This window comes from Trachypithecus francoisi, unplaced genomic scaffold (assembly GCF_009764315.1).
Source record: "Trachypithecus francoisi isolate TF-2019V2 unplaced genomic scaffold, Tfra_2.0 Lachesis_group15, whole genome shotgun sequence".
Lineage (NCBI taxonomy): Eukaryota > Metazoa > Chordata > Mammalia > Primates > Cercopithecidae > Trachypithecus > Trachypithecus francoisi.
The window spans coordinates 8421197-8446678 of record NW_022681460.1 but is presented as its reverse complement, the minus strand read 5'-3'; the positions used below and the strand labels follow the sequence as shown (position 1 = coordinate 8446678).

The 25482-nt window shown below is 39.1% G+C and overlaps 1 protein-coding gene across 2 annotated transcripts in view; it reads right to left on the bottom strand.

The window, feature by feature from the left end:
- Nucleotides 1-25482, bottom strand: part of PRKN (parkin RBR E3 ubiquitin protein ligase) — a 1404897-nt gene that overhangs the window by 714109 nt on the left and 665306 nt on the right. For both annotated transcript variants that reach the window (XM_033234273.1, XM_033234272.1), the window contains exon 5: nucleotides 410-493. In XM_033234273.1, the coding sequence (XP_033090164.1) occupies nucleotides 410-493 (84 nt within the window). The remainder of the gene's footprint in view (nucleotides 1-409; nucleotides 494-25482) is intronic.

The following is a 25482-nucleotide window of genomic DNA, read 5'->3' as shown; positions in this document are numbered from 1 at the left end:
AAAATCAATTTTTAATTATGGGGAATATAAATATAAAATATCACTGGAGCAGGAAAAAAGGTGAATCTTATACTTTTGTTATTTTTCTTTCGGAAGCTCTGAACTGGCTCTCCTTCTCTTACGTTTCCTTTTCTTTCTATGGATGTAACTTTGTAAGGAGTTAAAATTGACACATTTCTACATGGTCCCCAAAATTATTAAGTCACTAGGAAAGCGACCCTGGAAGGCAGGGTCACAGGTTGGATTTTTGGTGAATGTAATTAACGTATTTGAATATCATAACAATTTTGGTAAACATTATTAGACGGAAGAACAGTCAGTTGACATTTTTGTCTCTAATTTCCTAGCAAACAGTGAAGATGCTATCATTTTCTCACAATAAGAGGAGTGAATGCGACCAGGTACTTACTGCAGTAGTCCCAGGGCAGTTTGGGGACTGGCATTCACCATTCATCCGGTTTGGAATTAAAACATCATCCCAGCAAGATGGACCCTTCGGGAAAAAACAACAATATATTCTTCTATGAGTTATAATAGAAATATTCTCCTTAAGACATTTTCTAAACTATGTCCGCTTGTATTACAACATAATAGTGAAATTGGTGGGGTCCAATTTTCAAAGTGTGGTCTGCAGACTCTGGGGTTCCTCCTGACCCTTTCAACGGATCTGCTAGGTCAAAACTATATTCATCAATATACAAAGACTATATTTGACATTTTGCTCCAAATATGTTCATTTTCCACTTGTAGCTTTCCCCTAGGGCTGAGGTTAAATGCTGCCTTACTAGAAAGGCCATCCCTGACTTTGCTCCACTTCTCTGTCTGCCCTTCCAGGCTTCCTTTGCTTCATAATAATTATCACCACCGTCCCGCCCAACCCCACCATGCAATGGCCCAGCACAGAGCAAGGGCTGTCTGTCCCTACTGACCACAGCTACACAAAAGCCAACTTGGTCTACTCTGTTCCCTGAGGCATCCTAACACCTAGAGAAGGGCCTGGCATCGAGGGGGTGCTCAGCAAACTTTCCTAGGCATCAAAGAAATAAAAATTCAAATAACAGCAACACTTCTTTTAAATTAGAGAAGATCACTTAACATGAAATATCAGTGTCAATTATTGCATTCCTCTTAGAAAGCAAACCAGTAAAAAGCATCACAACCATTTAACTGGCTCATAATTTTTGACTAAATTTTAAGAAATCGGGTTGTGGGCGGTGGCTCATGCCTGTAATCTCAGCACTTTGGGAGGTTGAAGGGGGCGGATCAACTGAGGTCAGGAGTTCAAGACCAGCCTGGCCAAGATGGCAAAACCCTGTCTGTACTAAAAATACAAAAATTAGCTGGGTGTGCTGGTGCACGCCTGTAATCACAGCTACTCAGGAAGCCGAGGTAGGAGAATCACTTGAACGCAGGAGGCAGAGGTTGCGGTGAGCCGAGACTGTGCCACTGCACTCCAGGCTGGGAGATATAGCAAGACTCCATCTCAAGAAAAAAAAAAAAAAAAAAAAAAAGGGCAGATGGGGAGAGGGCAGAGGGGATTAGAAGCAGCAAATTTCCAGATCCTCAAATCTTCTAAACAGAAAGTTCAGATCATCTACTTGGAAACAAAAATCAAAATAGAATTTTTAAATTGTAGCAATACCTTCAATTTCAACCTAAAATTCTGTGTCTGACCTAATTATCAATTAAATGGGAGAACGGGAAAAAGTGGCTTGGGGAGATACAAGTTGGAAAGTTGACTTGTCTGTCAGGGCTCAGGGTTCAGGAAATCATCGGATGCCTGAAGAAAACCCCAAGTGGCAGCCTGGACCTCCTCACCATGGGTGGAGCAGTGAGGCGGTCACGGGAGGGGCAGAGTGAGACGTGGGGTGTCTCCCCAGCTGTGACACACAAGGAAGGGGGTGGGAGGGTGGCATCAAGGGCTGGAGGAGAGGGACAGAGCTTCCAGGAGATGTGGTATGAGTCCAGTGCCCAGTGCAAGGCAGAAGGTTAGGACTCGGGGGCAGAGGCTGTGGTGATTTTACTACCCACAACGTTTGGAACCAAGCCAGTGTTTAAGTTGTAGGAGCTAAATCAGTCATCACAAGGCCCACCTCTGCTTCAGGAACCAGCACAGAGCCGCCCTGCCACCTTGAAGGAGATGCTGGGGAAAATACCGTGGGAGGTGGGCAGGGGTTCACAGCCACCACTGCTAGACTACAATAGTGCTCCCTCCCTGCCTCCTTCACCATTACATGTGTGCACATACACATGCATGCCACACACTCACACAGTCAGGCATGTACGCACACAGGCATGCATGCATACAGCATGTCACGCACCACACATGCATAAACACACCACATATGTACATGTGCACACACATCCCACACACCTCACACACCCCACATATACCCACATGCATGCATGCACACCAAGATACACCACACATGTACAAACACACCACATATGTACATGTGCACACACATTCTTCACACCCCACACACCTAACACACCCCACACACATACACCCACACACAGGCATGCACACCAAGACACACCACACATGCATAAACACACCACACACACACACACACAATACCACACAGCACACAGGCATACACATACTACATACACACACACTCATGCATGCACACATGCACTATTCTAGAGAAAAGCAGGGGATGCAGAGCAATTCTCCAGACCTGAGCTGTGCCTGAAAGAAACTGAGCCATTTGACAGAGGCTCTTTACCCCAAACCTCAAAAGGAAGCTGCCTCTGGGATCCACGGATCATTAACCCAAAAGCCACTGCTTAATCTGGAGGTAAATTTGCAGTAAAGAATTCTAGCAGGACTGAAACTGCGATGATCTGAAAAGTCTGCGTTCAAGCTTGGCCCTTGGCTGGCGTCTGGAAGTGTGAATTTTGGAAGTGTTCACATCATTCCCTTACTGCTCTGGGTGGTGTGCAGAGCCTGAACTATCTGTATGAACCATGGCTAGGCGCAACATCTTCTCACCCTCTGCAAGGTTGGAATTTTGATAAGCCCCAGGCAGAGGTGTCTACATGACCAGTTTCCACTAAAATTGCTGGGCACTGAGTCTCCAATGAGCTTCCTGGCAGACAACACTTCACACGCATTGTCACAACTGGCTGCTGGGGGAATGAGTGCCTCTTGAGTGACCACTGCAGGAGGACACAGAGCCTTGCCTGTGCTTTGCTTTAAACTTTCCCCCTGGGCCTTTTCCGCTTGCTGCACATCCTTTTGTTGTAGCGAATCTTAGCTATGTGTGTGAAGGTACGGCAAGTCCTGCAGGCCCTCCTGGTGAACCACTGAATCTGGAGGTGGGAAGTGGTCTTGGGGGCCCAGGACATGATGACATAGGATTGGTCATCAAGGCAATGTTGTTGCAGGCACATAAGAGGGTCAGGGCTCATCATTCAGATCACATCAGTCACAAAGAACAAGACATTTAATTTTCTTTGCACATCCCACTGTATTCACGATAATGTACACACGCATGTGATTTTAACAACTTCAGAGTAACGCTATTAAAACTGAACAGAGGATGTTAATTATGATTTATGTAACAAAATATACATGTTATTCAGCTTGGACAATACAAAAGTAAAAACAGAAATATGAAGAATTGGAAGGCAGAAGTGAGGCTGGAGAGAAAAGAGAAAAGTGGTGATGAATTCCCTTACCTGCCAAGTTGTTTTTATTATAAGGGTATCTGCACCTTTGATTTTTAAACATGTGCATATATTCACTTGATAAAACTTACAAATATATAGAAAGAAAAGAGAGGTAAAGAAATGATACCTACGAACTTGATCACATTCATGAGCCTCATTTTTCCAGCTTAAAGTGAGAAATTCAGTGGAGATCCATGTGGCTAGACTGCAATCCGCTACAATGATTACACTTTTAAATCTGAGGACATTTCTTACTTCTATACAAATCTTTGAACTACAATTGCTTTAGCCATAAAACTCTTGGAACACTGTGTATGATGATTAGGCAATTTCGGTTTTATATTTTCTAAAATATGACAGGAGTAAAGTTGAATCTGCTTTGTAATGGTATCGATTCCCCGGGACATGTTTCTATTTTCTGGATAGTCATAACATTCATACTAATAGTGTGAGTAGTATGGATAAATAAGCACGTCTATTTTATTATATTGAATTCCCATATTCAACAGAGGATTTTAATTATGATTATTAAATATATATGTAATATGCAAATTACATGGCAAATTGCAAATCCTTTGACAAGAACCCAGAGGGCACATCTTGCCCCTTTGTTTGTTTTAATGTCCTTTTCTCTGTAGGTTGTGGTTTGTTCTACCTTTATGGACACGACAAATTAGATTTCTCTCATTTTTAGACAATTAGGAAAACTTTAGAGTCAAATTTGTGGACCGGCTCTCCCAATTTTACATAACTCATAATACACACTTCGTTTACTAATATTACCCTTGGCTTCATGTTACTTTCCTTTGATCCCTTTCCTCATCTAATTTAATTTTTTCTGGTTTTCATCTCCATGTATCCCCGCAAGCTTGCCACATCATTCTGAAATGAGTCAGGGGATGATTAGGTAATTGTCAGGCCTTGTGATGTAACCTGACTGACAGCTCTACCAGGAGCAGTGCTCCCTGGGATGGCAGTCATCTCGATTCCGGAAACAAGGTGATCTCTGGCCAGATGCCTGTGCCGAGCTCTGGCTCTCATACTGTGATTGGTGGCGATTCCTAGTGAACCATACTGTGCTTGAGGCACTGAAAAGTCCCTGGGTTTAAAAGAAATCCATTTCGCTGTGGTTAACCATTAACTAAATGGGACAACATTGCTTCTCTTCTCTTGAAGTTTTCTTCTGATTGACTCACGACACATGCAATGGTCAATGACACACCTGCGTGGCAACAGCCAAGAAGAAGGACTAATAGGCCGGGAATGGTAGCTCATGCCTGGAATCCCAGCACTTTGGGAGGTTGAGGCGAGTGGATCACCTAAGGTCAGGAGTTCAAGACCACCCTGGCCAACATGGTGAAACCTTGTCTTTAATAAAACACAAAAATTAGCTGGGCATGGTGGCGGGTGCCTGTAATCCCAGCTATTCGGGAGGCTGAGGGAGGAGAATCCCTTGAACACGGGAGGCAGAAACTGCAGTGAGCTGAGATCATGCCACTGCACTCCAGCCCGGGTGATGGAGTGAGACTCTGCCTCAAAAAGGAAAAAAAAAAAGAAGGAACACCAATAATTAAATGCAGGAGTTAGGTCCCAGTTATATTTTGCTTCACAGAGTAAGACTTCTTACCTCAAAGTCTAGCATTCAGTGAGACTTTTCTGTGCATATCACAGATATTTATTTTTTCATATTTAAATTTTTAGTGCCCAAATAGCAACTAAAATATTTATGGAACTATTCCTGTAATTGTCACATCAGGTGCTATGTTATCTGACAAATTCGTGTTTTCAGAGACATTATAGAAAACTCATTTACAATATTCTTCTTGATTTCAAACCATAACACCATGGTATAAGTAGTAAAACTGAATGGAATTCTTTTGAATCTAGGGCTTCAACACAGTAAAATAGATATGCTGGTTTACACAGCTACTCACACTAATAGTGTGAATGTGTGAATAGTACGAATAGCAGATTTAACTGTGCTCCTGTCAAATTTTGGAAAATATAAAACTTTAATTGCCTAATCATTGAACAGAGTGTTTTAAGAGTTGCATGGCTAAAGCATTTATAGTTAATAGTTTTTATATAGTAGTAAGAAAGGTCTTCAGATTAAAAACTACTGCAAAAATACATGGCAGTAGAAGGGAGCTATGGATGATAATATGTCAATTGGAGAACCAAAACCACTATTTAATCCCTCAAAGCTACTGAATTATAGAAAGATATCTCAATACAATGTTACATTGTACAATAGAAAAAATTTGGCTGGTTTTTAGGAAACATTCTCTTTTTTTTTTTTTTTTTTGCCTAGTTATGATTACAACCAAGAAAAATATATGAATTATTTTAGCAACACTAGCAGGGTAAGGAAACCATGGGCTGCTGGCCAAATACCACCTTATACAGACTCTGTGCTAAGAAATGTTTTCATATCTGTTGATAGTTGAGAAGCACAAAAAGAAGAATATTTCATGACACATGAAAACCACGAGAAATTTAAAATTCAGTGTCCATACAATTTTATTGGCATATGGCCACATAGAGCATGGTTGTTTGTATGCTACAATGAGCTGTTGCAACACAGACCTCATGACCTACACCGTCTATCATATTTACTGTTGGACCCTTTATAGAAAAAGCTTGCTGACCCCTGATCTACAGCAAATTAAAATTTCCAAACTCATGCTGAAAAGTACTTTTTTATTTTTAATATTGTGGCGGCACTTTGGCTAACATATAATCACACATGTTTGTACGACTAGGTACGTCCTGTGTCTCAAGTGAGAAATTACAATGAAAACCTTAGTGCTGTTGACCTGAGAATTTTGAGAAGACAGTGATAGAGAGGCAGCAATTGAATCATGGGATTCATCAAATTGTTTGCATCAGTAAGTGGAAAATGACAACTAGAGATGGCATTTGAGGATCGGTCCTGACTAATGTTACTGTCTATAGAAAAGCGTGAAGCAAATATTATCTAAAGACATCTATATGATGCATGTAAATCAGAAATGCAGAAAAATTACCCAACAGAGGGAAAGCGCTGATAAAAATCTATAAAATGTGAGTTTTAAAATTTATTTTAAAACGTTCTAGAACTAATAATCTTAAGCCATTTTGGCTATGTCTTTCAATGCCCAGTAAAGTGGAAAACTGAAGTATGTAACTGGCTAATTCATATTCAAATATTACTCAGACACACCCCAGATTGACAAAGCAAAATAATTACTTGAGTTATCTAAATAAATGCTATAATCTGCTCATCATATGTGAGTATATGCATTGATGCTTAAAATAAATTGCTAATTCTATTTTCCAAAATATTAATAGTAAACCATGACATTTACAGTTTTTGAAAAATGTTATTTAATAGTAATGTTACTTAAACTATACCTACCCTATTATCTCATCTCGTCATGATATATGAAGGATTTAAAATATTCTCTTGAATAATTCACAAACATTTAAGCCACATAATTAAGTGTAAGGGACTAAAATAATTTTGTAAATCATACTAAGGATATAATACAACAACAGCAAAACTATCTTGAAAACAGCTGTACCCAGAAGCTTGAGTCTTCCCTTGATGTTTTTTTATCTCTGTCTGTAACAAAACGATACAAAGAAGGAGCTTTGAAGTTCACAAATGTGTTGAATTTCATTTCTACCAATGACTAGCTATGTGTTCCCGAGCTAGTTGCATGGACCCATTCCAAACTTTGTACTCTTCATCTGAAAAGTGAGGAATTAAATATCTACTTCACAGAGTGTGCATGATGATTAAATGAAACAACACAAATACAAACAACACTGTGCAAAGGCAACACAACAGACGCCTTTACACAGTGTCTGGCACATAGAGACTTGAAAAATGGCAACTGTTACAAGTATTATTTCTTATTTCTCAAAAGAGAACTGCCTGACTAGGGTTATTTTTGGTTTAGTAAAAGCTGAGCAATAAGAAACCTCGTTCCAAGGGATCTGGATGCACAGTCCAATGGGTTTCTGAATTCACCTTTTTCTCAATTTCCCTATTATCCAGCCCTCCCCAAGATCATGTCACTTTCTACAGCATGCTGTTTATAATTCTTCTAAAGCATGTATCTCCCTCTGTCATATAGTAGACACTGACACTGTTCTGAACATCCATCTTTCTTCATTTGATTTAAAGATCCTACGCTCTCACAAAGCTAAGCACAATGCCATGGTTAGAGTAGCAGCATAATAAATGCAATCATTAAACAGTAGGAAGGAAAAAGAACGAAAAAAATTTGTTAAACCAAAATATTTATCCACTTACCAAATATTTATTGTTGCTCTCAAACCCTGAGATTGCAGTTATAAAAAAGAGCGAACAATCGCTTTTCTTGTAGACTTTATATAGTAGCTACAAAAAAATGGTATTACAAATGAACTGATCACACCCATTAAAATGAGTAAGATTTTTGAAAATGCCCATGTCAAAGACGGACAAGTTGTAAAACAACTGGAATATACACACTGTTGGTGCAAATGGAAAATAAAAACTGGAGGGCACCCACATCTCTGTGAAATATTTCATCTGACTGGATAGACAAGACGTGGTATGGTGGACGACTACTCAAGAATAACCAGTGTCCTGTTACCTATAAATGCAACAACATTAACGATTCTCAGAATTAGTCTGAGTGAAAGAAGCCAAACATGGAATATGTGGCATGATTCCATTTACATGAAATGCAGAGGTCGCTTGGGGGTGGGAGCACAGAGTGGGAACAGGCTATATAAATGCATAAGGGTTATTTGGGGGGTTATGGGCTGAACTGCATCCCCTCAAAATTTATGTTTAAGTACTAACTCCCAGTTCCTCAGAATGTGAATGCATTTGGAGCTAGGTCTTGACAGAGGTAATTAAGTTAAAATGAGGTCATTAGGGTGGGTCCCAATCCAATATGGCTGATGTCCTTAAAAACGGAGGAAAGGCCATGTGAAAATATGGGGAGAAGGTGGCCATCTGCAAGCCAAGGACAGGGGCCCCAGAAAACACCAAGCCTGCTGACATACCTTGATCTCAGACTTCTAGCTGCCAGAAAAATGTGAGAAAATACATTTCTATTGTTTACGCTTTCCAGTCTGGGGTATTTTGTCATGGCAGTCCTAGCAGACAAATAGAGAGGCTATGGAAATGTTTTTTATCATGACTGTGCTGGTGGCTTTTATGTTGTTATGTACTTGTCAGAACTCCTCAAATTGCACCCTTCAAATGGAGGAAGTCTATTTACACAAATTATTCTCAATAAAGTGGGTGAGGAAAAAAATGAACTGAGACGTTGACAAGGAAACTCAATAAGAGACAGAGAATCTCTGTAGCAAATGTTGCTTGAAAAAGTGAATATAAATATCTCACTCTATACAGAAAACAAACGGGAACATCTTGATAACCTTGGAACAGGTAGAATTTCCTTGTAAGGACACAGAAGACTCTAACCCCACATACAGAAATGTATAAATTGAATTTCAATGAATATTAAAGCTCATCAAAAACACTAAAATATGAATATACAAGCCACAGACTTGGGAAATATTAATAATACATATAATTGTCAAATAATCTCAGAGCTTACAAAGAGCTAATATAAAGAACACATTAATAATATAGACACAAACACTTAAGTTAAACATATGCAAAAAACTTGAACAGGCTATTCACAAAACAAGACGTATAAGTTGCTAATAATTATATAAAACGATGTTCAACATCATTAATAATCAGGAAAATGCAAGTTAAAATCACAAGATACAATTTCACTTGATTTCACATCGTAGCCACTATCATAATACTAAATGTCAGTGAGGATAAAGATTAACAAACACTCTCACATGTAATTGGTGGAAATGTAAAACAACCAATTTGAAAATGGTTTTGGATTTTCTTTTTTTTTTTTTTTGATACAGAGTTTCACTCGGTCGCCCAGGCTGGAGTGCAGTGGCACGATCTTCGCTAACTGCAAACTCTGCCTCCTGGGTTCAAGTGATTCTCCTGCCTCAGCCTTCCAAGTAGCTAGGATTACAGGAATGCACCACCACACCCGGCTAATTTTTGAATTTTTAGTAGAGACAGGGTCTTACCACATTGGCCAGGCTGGTCTGGAACTCCTGACCTCAAAAGATCCGCCTGCCTCGACCTCTCATAGTTGGGATTACAGGCTAGAGCCGCAGCGCATAGCCCTGGAATTTCTTATTATGTTAAACATATAGTTAAACTATGACTCAGCACTGTCACTCCAAGGTGTTGGTCCAAGCAACATACACTCGTACAAGAATCTAACATCACAGCCTTACTCATGTTAACCCAAACCTGGAAACAAGCAAATGTCCTTTGACAGTGACTAGAATAAATCATGGGGTATCACACAATAGCACAGACTCAGAAATGAAGAGAGATCTACTGAGTTACACAACAATACATCATATTTACAGAACAACAGAAGTGTCCTGTGGAAACTTCTACTTGTCCTTTTCTTCATCCACTTTTTTTTCTCTCCTGTTTGTAATATCCATAGTGCATCTTGAACCACAAGTTAAGGTTATACACAGTAGAGCAACAATATCGAAAGAGTCTGGGTTCCTGTCACCATGAAGTGCCATAGCAGCCTTGAACCACCGATCTAAACTTCCACATGAGAGAAAAACTAAACTCTCACATTCCATAAGTCACTGTTACTGTGAATTTTTAAGATATTCACTGTCAAACCCAGTGGTCACTATTATTACAATTAAATTAACTGTTTTCTTTCTTTTTTTTTTTTTTTGAGACGGAGTCTGGCTCTGTCGCCCAGGCTGGAGTGCGGTGGCCGGATCTCAGCTCACTGCAAGCTCCGCCTCCCAGGTTTACGCCATTCTCCTGCCTCAGCCTCCCGAGTAGCTGGGACTACAGGCGCCCGCCTCGTCGCCCGGCTAGTTTTTTGTATTCTTTAGTAGAGACGGGGTCTCACTGTATTAGCCAGGATGGTCTCGATCTCCTGACCTTTTGATCCGCCCGTCTCGGCCTCCCAAAGTGCTGGGATTACAGGCTTGAGCCACCGCGCCCGGCCAAATTAACTGTTTTCATAGAAAAATCAATGGAACACACAAAACAGCAGCAATATTCTATGATCTAAAAACCAACAAGAATTTTCTTTCACATACATGAGGATGTTGACATAGGAAGATAAACAAGTCGATTGGAAGACAAACGTAAAATATTACTTATAATACATCAGGGAATAAAACCTTATTTATAAGTTCATGAGTTTTTACAATTACAGAAGTTGACCACAAAACCCTAACTTTTAAGAAATCATTGATCATTTTGATGAAAATCTTTACCAAATGTGTTCTAGAGTCCATCCTTATTTCAGCAGATTACATGTGACATGCACATGATGACTTAGCTTTCTAAAAAGAGCAATTGTATAATGAATATATGCCACTTGCCAGAAGCCACAGTTAATACTATATGGACCTTATCTCTGGTGACTTATAACAAAGCAAGACAGGCAGTACCACAGCCTGTTTTACAGATGGAGAGACTAAGGTTTGGAGATGCTAAGAGATATGTCCAAGGCTACAAGTTTACAAAGTTAACAAAGTCAATTTATCATAGAAATATTTGTTGTTTTGTTTACTTTTCAGACACAGTTTTAAAAAATACATGTCACATAAATAAGCATTTTTTTATTTACTGTTTTACCATGAAATACAGTGAAATCCTTGCTAACTATATCTCTGTCCTTCAGAGGCAGATGTCAGACAGATGTCACCATCATGCCAGGATGGTGGACACTTTCATATCTGGTGGGTAGGAAATTAGTAACTAAATTTACTAATTATGAAAAGAGGCACCAAGTTAAGATTTTGCTACAAGAAATGTGTATGGACATACATTTTTGGAATATATAAAAATATCTTTACATACCTTTGGCCTCTTTGCTTATAACCTACTTTTATTTTATTTACTTTATTATACTTCTATTAAGTTCCAGGGTACATGTGCACAACGTGCAGGTTTGTTACATATGTATACTTGTGCCATTTTTTTTTTTGTGAAGCATAATTATTGCATATATTTATTGAATTTGCCATATTTCAATAAATAGCATATTTTGTTTGTGCTTGTTATAAACCCAAATTATTAAAATCTGATTTGACTTCCTCTTAATCGTAATAGAACTATTTTTAATATCTTTTCATAGAGACAATGCCTGCCACTGTTATTTTATTATAGTGATAATATTTATGTTTTCTTTTTGTGACAAATTATAGTCAGCAAACTACAGCCTGTGGGCCAAATCCAGCTTGCCACCTGTTTTGGTATACTTGTGAATTAAGAATGGGTTTTACATTTTTAAATGATTAAAAAAAAGACAAGTAGCATTTCATGTGACATATGAAAGTATATTTATGTTTATATTTTTATGTTTTATAAACCTATTATAAAATATGCTATAAATAATATTTAAGCTGAAACATCAGAGATCATGTCAAAAATGTTATTTGGCAGATAAGAACATTAAGCTGCAGATTGATGAAAGGATTTTTCCAAAGTTTTATAACTAGGTAGTAATAATTCACAAATCTGTGAAACATGTTTTCTGATTTTAAATTGACTATTCTTTCTGCTGTTATCATCTTACCTCTTTATTTTCAAATAATTTCAGTTGTAAAGAAAACAACTCATTAAGAAGTATAAATTAATTGGTAGTAAATTTGAATCTTATAGTATTGTTGACAGATAGATTTCCAATGTGATTTTTCCTAATGGATTTCTTTATTTGATAACGTGCTTTTGAGTTAAATATTTTATAAAGTGCCTATGTAAAAATTTCATTAGCAAATAAATAATAAGAGGGACGTTTCCAAATAAATTATAGAGGTTTTCTTAATTTATACAGACATTTTTTAGAAAACATGATTTATAATAATTATGTTTATTTTCAAATATTTTATGTTTTCAAGATTTTCTTATCTACTTCATGCAACATGATAGTATTCAATATTGATGTCATCATTTCATCTACCATAGGCATAGTAAAATTTGCTTGACTATATCACATGTAATAGAACTTTCTTCTTCCTATTTAGAAAAAAATATGTTGACAGAGCTGATTAGTTTTTACACTTTTCATTGTTAATTTTATATGACCTTATACATCTGTTGCAATATCTCTTTACCTATTAGATTTGTCTGAAATTAAGTTTTTGTTCTTTCCAAATTAAGTAAGAAACTACTTGTCACACCACATATGAAAAAAATCTACGTAAAGATACACTTATTTAATGTAAGACAATTGCTGTTCACATATTTCTGTTTGCATATTAAATATTTACTACTGAATAGTAAAACACGAATATTGGAACAATATTTCTGCTTCATACATGCTCACTAAATGTAATATTCATCAGAGTTTTAATAATTATACTATAAAACATAGTGTTCCCCCACATTCCTCTTTAGTTTTATATTATTAACAACTGCCTGTTTCCTTTTTCTGTTGTTTCAGTTAAAGGATCAATAAAGTTAAGTCTGCCAACAGATCTTAAGGCTGATCTTGGTACGGTAGGCAAAAGCCAACAACTGTAAGTTTTCTTATATTCATTTGGCTGAACATTTTTACCAACCAATCCATGAATGACGCAAGTCTCCTAGATGGCAGAGTTTGATGCTTTCCAAAAAGGCTTTCTTAAAAATCACTATACAGTTCTGTTGGCAGCATTCAACATTTTGTTTGTTAACAATCATTTACAAAATTATGTTTTATAAATAATTACACACTAAGGTATGTAATGTTTTGTTTGCTTCTTTTTTTTTTTATTATTATACTTTAAGTTCTAGGGTACATGTGCATAACATGCAGGTTTGTTACATATGTATACTTGTGCCATGTTGGTGTGCTGCACCCATCAACTCGTCAGCATCCATCAATTCATTATTTATATCCTGTATAACTCCCAATGCAATCCCTCCCCCCTCCCCCCTCCCCATGATAGGCCCCAGTGTGTGATGTTCCCCTTCCCGAATCCAAGTGATCTCATTGTTCAATTCCCACCTATGAGTGAGACCATGCGGTGTTTGGTTTTCAGTTCTTGTGACAGTTTGCTAAGAATGATGGTTTCCAGCTGCATCCATGTCCCTACAAAGGACGCAAACTCATCCTTTTTTATGGCTGCATAGTATTCCATGGTGTATATGTGCCACATTTTCTTAATCCAGTCTGTCACAGATGGACATTTGGGTTGATTCCAAGTCTTTGCTATTGTGAATAGTGCCGCAATAAACATACGTGTGCATGTGTCTTTGTAGTAGAATAATTTATAATCCTTTGGGTATATACCCAGTAGTGGGATGGCTGGGTCATATGGTACATTTAGTTCTAGATCCTTGAGGAATCACCATACTGTTTTCCATAATGGTTGAACTAGTTTACAATCCCACCAACAGTGTAAAAGTGTTCCTATTTCTCCACATCCTCTCCAACACCTGTTGTTTCCTGACTTCTTAATGATTGCCATTCTAACTGGTGTGAGATGGTATCTCATTGTGGTTTTGATTTGCATTTCTCTGATGGCGAGTGATGATGAGCATTTTTTCATGTGTCTGTTGGCTGTATGGATGTCTTCTTTTGAGAAATGTCTGTTCATATCCTTTCCCCACTTTTTGATGGGGTTGTTTGTTTTTTTCTTGTATATTTGTTTGAGTTCTTTGTAGATTCTGGATATTAGCCCTTTGTCAGATGAGTAGATTGCAAAAATTTTCTCCCATTCTGTAGGTTGCCTGTTCACTCTGATGGTAGTTTCTTTTGCTGTGCAGAAGCTCTTTAGTTTAATTAGATCCCATTTGTCAATTTTGGCTTTTGCTGCCATTGCTTTTGGTGTTTTAGACATGAAGTCCTTGCCCATGCCTATTTCCTGAATGGTACTACCTAGATTTTCTTCTAGGGTTTTTATGGTATTAGGTCTAACATTTAAGTCTCTAATCCATCTTGAATTAATCTTCGTATAAGGAGTAAGGAAAGGATCCAGTTTCAGCTTTCTACTTATGGCTAGCCAATTTTCCCAGCACCATTTATTAAATAGGGAATCCTTTCCCTATTGCTTATTTTTGTCAGGTTTGTCAAAGATCTGATGGCTGGAGATGTGTAGTATTATTTCTGATGGTTCTGTTCAATTCCATTGGTCTATATCTCTGTTTTGGTACCAGTACCATGCTGTTTTGGTTACTGTAGCCTTGTAGTATAGTTTAAAGTCAGGTAGCATGACGCCTCCAGCTTTGTTCTTTTGGCTTAGGATTGTCCTGGCAATGCGGGCTATCTTTTGGTTCCATATGAACTTTAAAGCAGTTTTTTCCATTTCTGTGAAGAAAGTCATTGGTAGCTTAATGGGGATGGCATTGAATCCATAAATTACCTTGGGCAGTATGGCCATTTTCACGATACTGATTCTTCCTATCCATGAGCATTGGTATGTTCTCCCATTTGTTTGTGTCCTCTTTTATTTCACTGAGCAGTGGTTTGTAGTTCTCCTTGAAGAGGTCCTTTACATCCCTTGTAAGCTGGATTCCTAGGTATTTTATTCTCTTTGAAGCAATTGTGAATGGGAGTTCATTCATGATTTGGCTCTCTGTTTGTCTGTTATTGGTGTAAAAGAATGCTTGTGATTTTTTTCACATTGATTTTGTATCCTAAGACTTTGCTGAAGTTGCTTAGCAGCTTAAGGAGATTTTGGGCTGAGACGATGGGGTTTTCTAAATATACAATCATGTCATCTGCAAACAGGGACAATTTGACTTCTTCTTTTCCTAACTGAATACCCTTGATTTCTTTCTCTTGCCTGATTGCCCTAGCCAGAACTTCCAACACTATGTTGAATAGGAGTGGTGAGAGAGGGCATCCCTGTTTTATGCCAGTTGTCAAAGGGAATGCTTCCAGTTTTTGCCCATTCAGTATGATATTGGCTGTGGGTTTGTCATAAATAGCTCTCATTATTTTGAGATACGTTCCATCAATATCGAATTTATTGAGCGTTTTTAGCATGAAGGACTGTTGAATATTGTCAAAGGCCTTTTCTGCATCTATTGAGATAATCATGTGGTTTTTGTCTTTGGTTCTGTTTATATGCTGGATTAGGTTTATTGATTTGCATATGTTGAACCAGCCTTGCATCCCAGGGATGAAGCCCACTTGATCATGGTGGATATGCTATTTGATGTGCTGCTGGATTCGGTTTGCCAGTGTTTTATTGAGGATTTTTGCATTGATGTTCATCAGGGATATTGGTCTAAAATTCTCTTTTCTTGTTGGGTCTCTGCCAGGCTTTGGTATCAGGATGATGTTGGCCTCATAAAATGAGTTAGGGAGGATTCCCTCTTTTTCTATTGATTGGAATAGTTTCAGAAGGAATGGTACCAGCTCCTCCTTGTACCTCTGGTAGAATTCAGCTGTGACTCCATCTGGTCCTGGACTTTTTTTGGTTGGTAGGCTATTAATTATTGCCTCAATTTCAGAGCCTACTATTGGTCTATTCAGGGATTCAGCTTCTTCCTGATTTAGTCTTGGGTGCTCCTGTATTGGGTGCATATATATTTAGGATAATTAACTCTTCTTGTTGAAGTGATCCCTTTACCATTATGTAATGGCCTTCTTTGTCTCTTTTGATGTTTGCTAGTTTAAAGTCTATTTTATCAGAGACTAGGACTGCAACGCCTGCCTTTTTTTGTTTTCCATTTGCTTGGTAGATCTTCCTCTATCCCTTTATTTTGAGCCTATGTGTGTCTCTGCATGTGAGATGGGTCTCCTGAATACAGCAAACTGATGGGTCTTGACTCTTTATCCAAGTTGCCAGTCTGTGTCTTTTAATTGGACCATTTAGTCCATTTACATTTAAGGTTAATATTGTTATGTGTGAACTTGATCCTGTCATTATGATATTAGCTGGTTATTTTGCTCGTTAGTTGATGCAGTTTCTTCCTAGCATCGATGGTCTTTACACTTTGGCATGTTTTTGCAATGGCTGGTACCGGTGGTTCCTTTCCATATTTAGTGCTTCCTTTAGGATCTCTTGTAGAGCAGGCCTGGTGGTCATAAAATCTCTAAGCATTTGCTTGTCTGTAAAGGATTTCATTTCTCCTTCACTGATGAAACTTAGTTTGGCTGGATATGAAATTCTGAGTTGAAAGTTCTTTAAGAATGTTGAATATTGACCCCCACTCTCTCCTGGCTTGTAGAGTTTCTGCTGAGAGATCTGCTGTTAGTCTGATGGGTTTCCCTTTGTGGGTAACCCAACCTTTCTCTCTGGCTGCCCTTAACATTTTTTCCTTCATTTCAACTTTGGTGATTCTGACAATCATGTGTCTTGGAGTTGCTCTTCTTGAAGAGTATCTTCGTGGCTTTTTGTTTAGCTATGCCCTGTCCCCAGAGGTGGAGTCTACAGAGGCAGGCAGGCCTCCTTGAGCTGTGGTGGGCTGCACCCAGTTGGAGCTTCCCAGCAGTTTTGTTTACCTACTTAAGCCTCAGCAATGGCGGGCGCCCCTCCCCAAGTCTTGCCGCCACTGTGCTAGCAATGAAGGAGGCTCTGTGGGCGTGGGACCCTACAGGTCCAGCATGGGATATAATCTCCTGGTGTGCTGTTTGCTAAGGCCTTTGGTAAAGCGCAGTATTAGGTTGGGAGTTGCCCGATTTTCCAGGTGCTGTGTGTCTCAGTTTCCCTTGGGTAGGAAAAGGGATTCCATTCCCCCTTGTGCTTCCCAGGTAAGGCAATGCCTCGCCCTGCTTCCGCTCTCACTGGTTGCGTTGCACCAACTGACCAGCACCGACTGTCAGACACGCCCCAATGAGATGAACCGGGTACCTCGGTTGAAAATGCAGAAATCACCTGTCTTCTGTGTCACTCACGCGGGGAGCTGGAGGCTGGAGCTGTTCCTATTCGGCCATTTTGGGCACCCCCCCAAGAAAAGAAAAAAAAAAATTAACCTGCTTTTCTTTTAGTTATTTCCTGAGTTTTGTAGGTGTTTTTGTTTTAAAGTCTGTATTATCAACAGGTTTTTCCAGGTACATTACTTCCTTTATCTCAGAAATCACACGAGACATTATACCCAGCATTTGTTTTCTATTGCTGGGTAACAAATAACCACAATTTTGTGGCTTAAAACAACATGTTTTTATGATCTCACAGTTTCTCTGAGGCACGGCCTGATGTGACTTCTGCTCAGTGTCCCATGAGGTCCAGTCCAGACGTCGGCTGGGCTGCTCTCTTCCCTGGAGACTCCATTACAGAGAAACTAGCTTCCAAGCTCTCTCAGGCTGTTGGCAGAATTAACTTCCTTGCGGCTGTCATTACAAGGGCCTCAGCTTTCTGCTGCCTGCTGGCTGGAGACCTCCTGCCACTCATTGCCATGTGGGCTTCCTCACCTTGGCAGTTCACTTCATCAAGCCAACAAGGAGAGGGTCTGCTCCAGTCTTCGCTGAATCTGTCACAAGTAACGTGGTCTGGGGGAGTCTCAGATAACATAATTGGCTTGGTCCGGGAAATCACTTCACTTTTCCTGTATTTTCTTAGTTAGAGAAACCAATTTCACAAAAGCATATATAGGAGGTCACTGGGCGGGGGCCACCTTCATGTCTGTCCATGCCTCACTTAACAGATTAAGAGAAAGAGCTTTCATAAAATAAAAGTTTCAGAAATGGTAACTCAATATATGACATTAATGGTTAAGTGCTCAGGCTATTTTTCAAAAATATAAACACACGTTTCAGTTTAGGTACGTGAATATTTGAACACTTCCTTGGCATCCTCCTTTTAAAATGTCAAATAGGTCATTTTATAGCTTGGGAGATGATACATTTGGCTGTGTCCCCACCCAAATCTCAACTTGACTTGTGTCTCCCAGAATTCCCACGTGTTGTGAGGAGGGACCTAGAGGGTGGGAGTAGAATCATGGGAGCTGGTCTTTCTCATGCTATTCTCATGAGAGTGAATAAGTCTCATGAAATCTGATGGGTTTATCAGGGGTTTCCACTTTTGCCTCTTCCTCATTTGCTCTTGCCACCGCCACATAAGAAGTGCCTTTCACCTCATGCCATGATTCTGAGGCCTCCCCAGTCATGTGGAACTGTAAGTCCAATTAAACATCTTTTTGTTCCCAGACTCAGGTATGTCTTTATCAGCAGCATGGAAATTGACTAATACACTAGATATTAAGAAATAAATGCCAGATGTAATCAGAAACTGAGTTTCCATTTATTCTGGCATGTTAAACTTTACAAGATTAGAATATGTTATACAAACAGAAACATGTTTTGCTTTAATTAATGTATATACTCTTTTCTAACTTGAATTTATTCCCTATGATTTCGTAGAGCAAGAACGTATTATAGAAACAGTTAACTAAAAGTCTCACTACAGCTAATTCTGTAGAAAGAAATAGAAGTTTACAGTCTATGTAAAAGGATTAATTGTTCATAAGTAAGCCAAGTAATCTCTACAAAGTGTTTAAAACAAATATTAGAAGAAAAACAATAATCGAGAAGATATTAAGAAGACACCTAGTCTAGTCCTTACTTATATTTATCGTTCCAGATTTTGCTATTATATGAATAATAAAAAAAGTGTCATTTGAAAAAACTTTTATATGGTGTATAGGACGCAAGAGAGGCAAAAATGATTTTTGTAAATTCAGCCAGTCTCCAAGAGAATGTGATCATAATAAAAGCAATGGCAATGGCATCACCTTGCATTAGGATAAAACAAGTCTGTCTACAAATCGCTTTCACATGCCCCAAGCCAACCTTGATGTGAAAATCTGTTACCGCTGTGCTCTATAGAACTCTGAGCCACACACAGATTACTTGGTCATGTGTTGACAATTTCTTTATGTGGAACTACAGAACTGTTTCCCAACAACACCCTGGCCCAAAGCCCAAGTATTCACTGGGTTCTCACATGTAACTACTTGAGTATATCTTGATGATTATATCATGCATTTTCATAAGAGTATCCATTTTATCTAATGATTTATTAATCAACGAAACAAGGATCTTCCCTCGTTTTGTAATAGAACAACTGAAGTCCACGTTTTTCTTGGAAAATATACTCATATTTTAGTCAAAGTTTGATCACAAGGCTGGACAGAGCTAGCTGGGGAACGTTTGACTCTGCTCTATGTGGGGTCAGCTTGGATGGTTCAGTGGGACTCAAAGGTTTCTTTTCAACGTGGCTCATTTGCATGGCCAAGTGGATGCTGAATATAAGCTGAGGTCAGTGGGCTGGTGTTCTTAGTTCTTCTTAACAAGGGGGTGCCCTAGAGCAGTGGTCCCCAACCTTTTTAGTTGTCTGTCATTGTCACCATGCACAGGTTTGACAGAAGACAGTTTTTCCAGGGACCCAGTGAGGATAGTTTCGGGATAAAACTGTTCCACTTCAGATCATCAAGCATTGGAGTCTAATAAGCAGCGTGCAACCTAGATCCCCTGCATGTGCAGTTCACAATAGGGTTCTCGCTCCCAGGAGAAACTCATGCTGCCCCTGATCTGAAAGGAAGTGGAGCTCGGGCGGTAATGTTCGCTCGCCTGCTGCTTACCTCCTGCTGAGCAGCCTGGTTCCTAATAGGCCACCCCTGCTGGCCCAGGGCTTGGGTACCACTGCCCTAGAGCACAGTAGGTGGTTTCTAAAAGTGACTACCCTGAGAGAGAGGAAGTAGAAACTTCCCGTTTCTTAAGGCCTGAGCCTGGAAATGGGCAGAGTGTCACTTCTAACATGTTCTATTAGTGAAGCAGTCACAGAGCTCAGATTTGCTAAAAGAGGTTGGTATTTAAAAAAATTAATTCTAACCACACATTGTGTCAAGTTTTCATCTGGCATTTCAATGGATGGTATTCGACATTTGCAGTTTAATATTTTTGTGCCCTTGAGCACGGCCACCATTAGGAAGGTGTTTGGTGCTGTCCATGCTCTCATCTGTGAAATGGGGGCACAGACAGCACCAAACACCTTCCTAGTGGATCAGCTCTTCTTAGCCTCATCTCTTGTCACTCTATTCTCAGCATTTTCCCCACTTTCTGACAATGTGGCCCATTTTGATTTTCCTTTATTGTTATTCAAAATATTTCAGTAATATATTCTTTATTAAAGGCCTTTAGATAATTTAAATATCATGAAACAGTAATGTATCTCGTGGAATATAGTTTACGGACACATAAACCATACAACAGCACTAATTCTGCTGGTTCTCCAATAGTCTATTAGGATCCCTCTTAAATTTCCATCTGGACATGGGCATGGGCAGACAGTATCTGTGAACTTATCAGTGGCTTCCAATTATTTTACTGAATTTTTTCTTTTCTTTTTTTTTTTTTTTTTTGAGATGGAGTCTCAAGCTGTTGCCTAGGCGGGAGTGCAGTGGTGCGATCTCGGCAAACTGCAACCTCTGCCTCCCAGGTTCAAGCAATTCTCGTGCCACAGCCTCCGAGTAGCTGGGATTACACGCACATGGCACCACACCCACTTATTTTTGTATTTTTTTCAGTAGAGATGGGGTTTTACCATGTTGGCCAGCCTGGTCTTGAACTACTGGCTTCAAGTGGTCTGCCTGCCTCAGCCTCCCAAAGTACTACTAGGATTACTGGCTTGAGTCACCACTCCCAACCTACTTTACTTAATTACTCTAGTTTCTCAAAGACACTCTTCATTTCTTCTAGTGTTTGGAATCACTACCAAATACCATCATAAAGTTCTGAAAGAGCATTAATTGTTGCTAATTTTAAGTCATTGATTTATTAATTCCTTCAACAAACAATGAACATCTAATAAGTGACACACATTTTGCCAGATTGTAGAGATGGAATACCGAAAAAAGACTTTTGCACGTCAGGAGGATAAAAGTGATTAAACAGGCTGGGCGTGGTGGCTCATCCCTGTAACCCCGGCTACTTGGGAGCTCAGGTAGCGGAATCGCTTGAACTCTGAAGGCAGAGCTTGCAGTGAGCCGAGATCGTGCCACTGCACTCCAGCCTGGGCAACAGGGTGAGACTCCATCTCAAAAAAAAAAAAAAAAAAAAGATTAAACAGGCAATTGATACTTAGATTCTTTGAGCATAAATTGGAGGGATAAGAAACTTCAACTTCTGAGACAGCTGTGTTTTAAGCTGAGCGCAGAGGAATGAAGAGCATCAGAAGGTTTTGCGGGAAGAAGAGGTATTCTGAGCATGGAGAACAGGAGCAAATTCCACCAGCCCTGAGAATGATTCTTGGAATATAGATCCCAAACAAGGTGATTTCTCAGATACTGACAATTAATCCATAAATAGTCCATTTTTATTAGTGCAGTTCCTTAAATATCTCCATCCATACCACTAATCTTGATAACACAATTCAATTATAACAGAGATGTAAATGTAATGTATACAAGTTCCTGATGTCACAGCAATGAGGATGTCAATATGATAAACAGTGGTTTTGTGCCTTGATATCAGAATGACTGGGTTCCGAATCTAATGGTCACTACCAGCCAAGTAAGGATGGGGGTGTTTCTGAACATCAATTTTATGATATGTAATGTGGAAATAATTGCACCTAATAAACAGAACTGATCATTAAATGAGATAAAGTAGTTAGCAAAATACTACACGCAGAGTGAATATGCGATAAATATTAGTGGGTACTGCTGAATAACCACAGTAGGAGAACAATGTGATCATGGAAAGAACTCAGTAGAGAAAGACTCAGAAGATCTAAGTTCAGGATGTAATCTCACTTGAGCTTCACCTCATTGATTTAACATCTTCGTGACTCACTATCTTATCTGTAAAATGTGGGTACAACTCAGGGTCAAATAAGATAACAAATGAGCTAATAATGTGAAAACCCATTGAAGCTACAGCAAACAGGCCACATAGGCATTACTAAATGAATGAATGGAGCAAGCGGTAGTCTTGAAACCGTCTGATAGGAGAGAGAAGTGGACTCACGCTTACTGTACTTTATAACAACCCCAAAACCTGGGGCCACTTTGAAGTAAAAGTAAACTTAAAACACAATGCTGCAGCTGCTATTGGCTTCAGCGTTAACCAGGGCAAGTGTCTATTCCTGTATTGATCACTCAGTACTGCCGAGTTAACTCAATGGCAGCCTAAATTGAACATCTCAGCTGGTCTTGAAAATTTTCCCAAGTACTACCTCTAAAGCTTTGGGTTTTCTGTTTTGTTTTGTTTTGTTTTGTTTGTGTGTTTTCTGAGACAGGGTCTCACTCTGTCGCCCAGGCTGGGGTGCAGTTGGGTGATATGGCTCACTGCAGCCGAAACTTCCTGGACTCAAGCGATCCTCCCACTTCAGCCCCCTGAGTAGCTGGACTCCAGGCGTGCTCCACCACACCCGGCTAATTTTTATATTTTTTGTAGAGACAAGGTTTCGCCATGTTGGCCAGGCTGGTGTGGAACGCCTGGGCTCAAGCTGTCTGCCTGCCTTGGCCTCCCAAAGTGCTGGGATTATAGGCTTGATGCCCTGCCCCCAGCCTTCTACAGCTTTTAAAACAATTTTGTAGATAATTCACTTCCAATACGAAAACAGATTTGGTATCATAAAAAGCAAGCATTTCATAATCTAATACTCAATACCAGAATTTACCCACTCTGAGAAAATTATCACGAGAAAAAAAAGTCACATCTCTTAAGAATATTTCTCATTAGTGTAAGTGAAGTGACTTCCTCCACGAACATGCAGCTCCGCTGGGTTTTGACACAGTCGATCATCATCATTATTTACCAAGTCCCTCCATGCAGGGTGCACCCATGTTAAACGAATGAAATGCCAACAATGCATTTCCCCCTTTACAACTTCCAGTCACCAAACTATTCCTGAACCACCAGATGCCTTCAGTTATATTACTATGTGTTGACAGCTTTGCTCTAGGTACATCACAGGGATAGCAGAATTTAAATAGCAGTGATTTTTGTTGTTGTTCCGTTTCATAGAATTTAAACAATGGAGACAATAAAGCCTTACAGATCTGGTGATTCACATTAACGCACTCTTAACAGATTTAATTTAGGAGAACCATATGATTATCTTCATCTGTTCAAGCTTCCTTTACTAAAAATAATCTGGCTGTTGCATGGAGGAAAGTTTGCCGTAGCTCAGATTAGAGGCAGTTTCAAGCAGCAAAATATGTTTCTAGCTGTTGAGATGGTAGCACTCATTTCAATTCAAGGCATGTAAATCTATTTGAATAACATTTATTATCATATAAAGATTCATAGTTATCTCAGCTGGCTTTATTATCTTGATAATTATGACTGGAACTCAACTATGCTTATTAAATGAGATAAGAAGTTTATTAGATTTCTAGTGAATGCCCAGATACCATCATCATCATAGAAATATTACTATTTAGTTCTCAAAATTAAGCTTTATGAATAACACATCACATTTCGGTGTGTACTACAGTACTCTAAATCCCCAACTAAAACTTAACTCAATCGCCCACATTTACTTTTCAGAAAGGGAAAGGTACAAATAACATCGGATTATGGTTAAAATTATAAAAAGTTCACATTGTATTTATTTCTATTGCTTTTATATAACATACTGTCCATGAACATGTATCATCAATCTGGGCTGACACTCTTGACCACTGGAGAAAATCTCAACGTTTTGGAGTGGTGTAGGTGAGAAAGGCATGTAGCACTGAATGAAGTGAGAAGCTGGCTAGATTATGACTTAGCAGGGACTATAAGGAAAAGAGTTTTTCAAGGGTCCTAAAGGGCAACAGAACTTAAGCCCCCTAATGAAACATTAAACATGTATGTAGCAAGCAGGCTTCCAACCAGCTCAGAGTTTATGACGCTACCACGTATTTATAAGGTACATTTATCCCCCATCTTTTCACTGGACTGTACCTATTGTGGGCAAGGGTTCTTATTCTTGCCCTTTACTGTCCTGGGGTTTGTAGACATAAAAAGAGAAAGCCTTTCTTTTTTTTTTTTTTTCTTTTAGACAGAGTCTTACTCTGTTGCCCAGGCTGGAATGCAGTGGTGCGACCTCGGCTTATTGCAACCTTCATCTCCTGGGTTCAAGTGATTCTCCTGCCTCAGCCTCTCTAGTAGCTGGGATTATTGGCATGTGCCCCCGCATCCACCTAATTTTTGTATTTTTAGTAGAGATGGGATTTCACCATGTTGGCCAGACTGGTTTGAACTCCTGACCTCAAGTGATCCACCCACATTGGCCTCCCAAAGTGCTGGGATTACAGGTGTGAGCCACTGCACCCAGCCGAGGAAGGCCTTCTTAATCCAAAAAAACAAATAAAGTTTGGCCAAAACAAGAGTCACTTTGTCCTTGAACAAGTATGTTGGCAAAGACATATATATTTTTTAATTTGTTTATTTTGTTTTAACATGGTCTGGTTTAATACACATTATATAGATGGGTATCAGTGAAAATTTCCCTCTGAGCCTTTTCACTTCCAGATATTCCATGCCTCTTTCTTGTTTCCTCTCTTCTATCTTTCCCCCGATTGTGTTATAATCAAAGTCCAATCACCTCTAAAAATCATTCAGGCCTGTTTCTTTATGATCTAATCAGAGAGAAGAGGAAGTCTTAATTTTAGATGAAAACTAACTGAATTTGTAGTTATCTGGGTGTTCTTATCAATGATTTAAACCAGCTACAGTTTATTCTGAAAGTGTTTTAAGTTTCTCACAGGTTTCTGCAAGAATTTCCCCAAATTATTATTTTATCATTTATCCTCCATTTTGATCGACGTTTTTGACTTAATAAAAGTAACTTCTCTTAAAATTG